Source organism: Chrysochloris asiatica, unplaced genomic scaffold (assembly GCF_000296735.1).
Source record: "Chrysochloris asiatica unplaced genomic scaffold, ChrAsi1.0 scaffold00011, whole genome shotgun sequence".
Lineage (NCBI taxonomy): Eukaryota > Metazoa > Chordata > Mammalia > Afrosoricida > Chrysochloridae > Chrysochloris > Chrysochloris asiatica.
Window position 1 is genome coordinate 15,371,873 of NW_006408529.1, and position 4,772 is coordinate 15,376,644.

The 4,772-nt window shown below is 39.0% G+C and overlaps 1 protein-coding gene across 1 annotated transcript in view; it reads right to left on the reverse strand.

Annotated features, from left to right (window-relative positions):
• The window catches only part of IRF2 (interferon regulatory factor 2), a 132,788-nt gene that overhangs the window by 66,103 nt on the left and 61,913 nt on the right, over nt 1-4,772 (reverse strand). Inside the window, exon 2 of the mRNA XM_006834429.1 lies at nt 828-920. Coding sequence (XP_006834492.1) covers nt 828-914 — 87 coding nt within the window. The 5' untranslated portion in view covers nt 915-920. The remainder of the gene's footprint in view (nt 1-827; nt 921-4,772) is intronic.

Below are 4,772 nucleotides of genomic sequence, written 5' to 3' on the forward strand. Positions count from 1 at the left end.
CAGCTAAATTATGCAGTGTGTCTTCAGGATTAAAAAATAAAAGGTACAGTAAGAATGGGGAGGAGAGAAGAAGACAAACATTTGTGCAGAAAAATCAAAATTATCCCTGATAGTAGGGAAGAAACTTTTCCCTTTAAAAAGGTCTGATATATTTCAGTTGCCTTTTTACATTATAACTATATATTTTCATATGTTTTCATTTTTACATATATTATCTCTTCCTGGTTCAGTCTTAACAGCTAAGATCAATTAAATTGGGAGCTTTGAGGTTGTCAAAGTTTGAGAGTGTTTATTAAGTATACTAGTGCATGGTGGGGAGGGCAGTGTTGTAAATGATGTACTATTTGTTTTTTACAACAGTTGAGTACAGGGGTAGGGATTCATGACAAAAATGAAGAGGAAACATTTTTAGACAAAACAAGTTTCCTTCACATAGAGATCATTGAAAAGAAAATCGATATGTCCCATTCCAAATATAAAACCTTATGTTCCTATGACATCATCACAGAAAACCAAGGCAAGCAAAAAAAGAATTTGGAGAAGAGAACAACAGTCCTTAAAAAACACATAGCCACAGCAAGAAGTTTCCTGTAAATAGTCATCCAAAACAGCAAAGGTGAGTTGAAACTGGTAATGCAGGGTTGAGGCTATGGCCTGAGAAAATGATAAAAAGGACATATGAGAACTCAATGGTTTTGATGGTTTGGGGAGGTGGTTTGATTTGGAATTGACAGTAAGATTTTGAACGTGAAGAATAATTGTTTTTAGCAGATCTCTCTCAAATGCATGCACACATACACACACAAGTGCACATCCAAAGTGCTTACCTTATTAAGCCACTTTAGCCCTGGTATCGTATTTGAATTTATCTGTTCCTCCAGCCATGGGCGCATTCGCATCCTTTCCACAGGCATGGTACCCTTTTGTAGGAGAGGAAATAGAACATTAGGCATTTCTACTATTGACTGTACCTGTCTACACAACAAAGTTCTACACTCCTGCTTGATTCTTTTCTATTTTCCTCTTCTTCAAAAGTGCACAGCTTATTTGTCTAAGGGTGTGTGGATTGTGGGCTGCCAGAGATTCACACCAGATTTAGAAGAGGAATTAGAATGAGGGATATCATTGCTGACATCACTGGCTAAAAAGCAGAGAATATGAGAAAGAGGCTTGTTTATGTTTTATAATTCATAAAAAACTATGAATAAAACTTCAAAGAATGGGAATTTCAAAATACTAAATTGTGCTCATTTGGAACCTGTACATATACCCAGAGGCAGTCTTTCAAACAGAACAAGGAGATAACTGAAGGTTTAAAACCAGGACAAGTGTACGTCAGGGTTGTGTCATTTCACCTTACTTATTCAATCTTTGTGCTGAGCAAATCATCCTAGAAGCTGAACTCTATGAAGAATAATATGGCATCATGATTTGAAGAAGGCTCATTAACCACCTGCAGTATGCAAATGAAACAACCTCTCTTTCTGAAAGTGCAGAGAACTGGAAGCACTTACTGATGAAAATCAACAAACACAGACTTCAATATGAATTACAACTCAACGTAAAGAAAACAAAAATCCTCACAACTAGACCAATAAACAGCATCAATGATAAATGGAGGAAGTTGTCCGGATTTCATTTTACTTGCTGCCAAAGAGTTCTGCAAAGTGTTAAAGAACAAAGATGTTTCTTTAAGGACTAAGGTGTGCCTGACCAAAAACATGGTATTTTCAAGCAACTCTTGTGCATGTGAAGCACTGCACTGCTAACCGCAAGGTTGACGGTTGAAATCCACCAGCTGCTCCTTAGAAACACTACACAGGGTCACTATGAGTCTGCACCAACTCTAAGGCACTTAACAACAACATATACAAGTGAAAGCTGGATGAAAAATAAGGAAGACTACAGAAGAACCGATGGATTTGAATTATGGTATTGACAAAGAACACTGAAAGTACCATGGATTTCCAGAAGAACAAATAAATCTTGAAGAAAACACAAATGTCTTTGAGAAAATATAGCCAGACTGCTCCTTGGAGTCAGGGACAGTGAAACTTGATCTCATGTACTTTGTACATTACCAGGAAAGACTAGTTAGTCCCTGGGACTGCTAGGTAAATTACAGGGTCAGTAAAAAAGCAGAAGACTCCTAATGAATGAGATGGGCTGACACCATGGCTGCAACAACACGTTCAAGCTTAACAATCATGAAGATCGTGCAGGATCAGGCAGTTTTTCGTTCCGTTGTGCATATAGTTACTGTAAGTCAGAGTGATTCCAGGGCAGTTAGCAACAATACTCCTTCTAGTTGCCCCTGGTAAAACCCTTGGAATCATCCTGGGCTCCTTTCCCTCACACCTCACATTCAATCTGTCAGCCAGATTGTCAACTTTATCTTCCAAATATGAGAGGGCTTCAAAAAATTAGTGGAAAAATGAAATTAAAAGATAATGGGAATTTTCCCACACACTTTGAAGTCCCCCAATGCATCTCATCTCCAGTCTGGATGGTAGTAATAACTTCTTGTAATAATCTCCTTTTACTTCTCTCCTTTACTCTAGTCTTAATACCCGTATAATCCTTCAAAAATATAAGTCAAATTGTTTCCAGTTCTTTCCTATTTCATTCAGAGTCAAAGTTAAATTCTGTAGTAGCCTACAAGTTCTCTGATATTTACTGCTCTCACATCCTGCCACTCTTACTGCTATCTACTCACGCTAGATTGCTGTCCCTTGAGCACATCACCTCTTACCTCAGGGTTTTTGCACTGACAGCTTTACCTGCCATGAAAACTTTGTTGTTGTTGCTGTTGTTAAGTGCAAATGAGTTGTCTCTGATTCACAGTTTCTGAGGAGCAGCTGGTGGGTTCGAGTCACCAACATTTCACTTAGCAGTCCAGTGCTTATCCACACCAGGAATCTGCCAGGTAAGCTAGTCCCCTATATGATTCATTCCCTCATTGCCTTTAGGCCTTGATACAAATACGACCTTCTCAATGATGACCTGGCCACCCTATTTAAAACTGATCTATCTCCCTCATGCTGATATTTTGTGCCAAACCACCACTTACTACCTGCTAACCTAACACTTGTAGTTAAGTCCCATCAAGTTGGTTCCAGCTCATAGTGACCCTATACACAACAGAACAAAATGTTGCCTGGGCCTATGTCATCCTCACAATCATTATCATGTTTGAGACCATTGTTGAAGCCACTGTGTCAATGCAGCTCCTTGAGGGTCTTCCTCTTTTTCACTGACCCTCTACTTTACCAAGCGTAGTGTCCTCTTCAAAGATTCGTCTCTCCTGATAACATGTCCAAAGTATATGAGATGCAATCTTGCAATTTTTGCTTCTAAGGACCATTCTAACTATACTCTTTCCAAGAAAGATTTGTACATCCTTTGGGCAACCTATGTATATTTAATATTCTCTGCAAACACCATTATCTGTCTCACCCACTTCAAAAACTAAACTCCACAAGGACCATGATTTTTCCTTTTTTTTATTTTTGTCTAGCAGCTCAAACCCCTGCACACCATAGGTGCTTAACGCAAACTTATTAAATGAAATAAGATACAAAAATTTAATGCAGAAAAGCACACTGGAAGAAAACATGCTGAGATAATGTTGTCTCTTTGACAGTTCTATCTTTCATCACTCACCTAGACAGAGCCAAGGGGAGTTATATTTCAAAAGTCTGCACTGTGGATTAATGTGCTAGACTGCAAAGCCGTTTGAACTGCAAGGTTGGCGGTTCAAGCTCACCAGTTGCTACTTGGAAACCCTATACAGGGTCGCTATAGGTCGGAACCAACTTGATGGCACTTAACAACAACAACAAGAGTTCTGTAGTGAGAAGTAGTCTGAAAATAGGTATTCTGGAGTACTCAGCATATAAAAGGTAGCTAATGGTGTGGTACTGTAAGTAAATATGTTGGACTCCACAGTCACTTTGAAACACAAGGTCAGTGGTTCAAGCTCATCAGCTGCTCCTTGGAAACCCTATACAGAGTCTGAACTGACTCAAGGGCATTCAACACCAATAACAACAAGGTTTAATGGGTGTTGGTGGCTCACAGCAGGAGAATTCTTGATTTCCATGAGGGAGACTTGGCTTTTACTTTTGGCCAATAGATCTCATGCAAAACCCCCACCTTGTCAGTGATCTGTTAATAGAGGGTTATATGTTGCTATGATGCTGAACAGGTTTCACAGAAATGTTCAGACTAAGACTAGAAAGCAAATTCTGGTGAGCTACTTCCTAAAAATGACTTATTATACCATATGGAACATAGTTCCACTCTGACAAACATGGTCTCCAATAAATTGTCTTGAAGTCAACTATTGGGTAGTTTTGTTTTGCTTTGTTCTGTTTTGTTTCATGAAATCTGGACCAGTGCTTCACCAACTATAAGTAGGTCTGGGTGGATCTTATGATCTTACGTTTCTAACAATCTCCTAGTCTAAGCCCCAGGGTCTGGATTTCCTTTTCCTTCCATTTACTATTTATATGATTCTTCTTTTACTTCCTTCAAAGTCTGTACATTTGGCAGGCAGGCCTCTTCTCTTAATTTAAGTGTGTCAGAATTTGGGTCCATCTTTTGTTTCCATGCTATGCCTTTTTAACAAGTATGCAGTTCAGTCAAGCATCAACATTTTTCTCACCTAGAGAAAAAAATACTGGAAATCCTGGTGTGGTGCTGTAGAATAAGCACTAGACTGCTAACTGCAAGGTCAGAGGTTCAAACCCACCAGCTGCTCCTCAGAAACC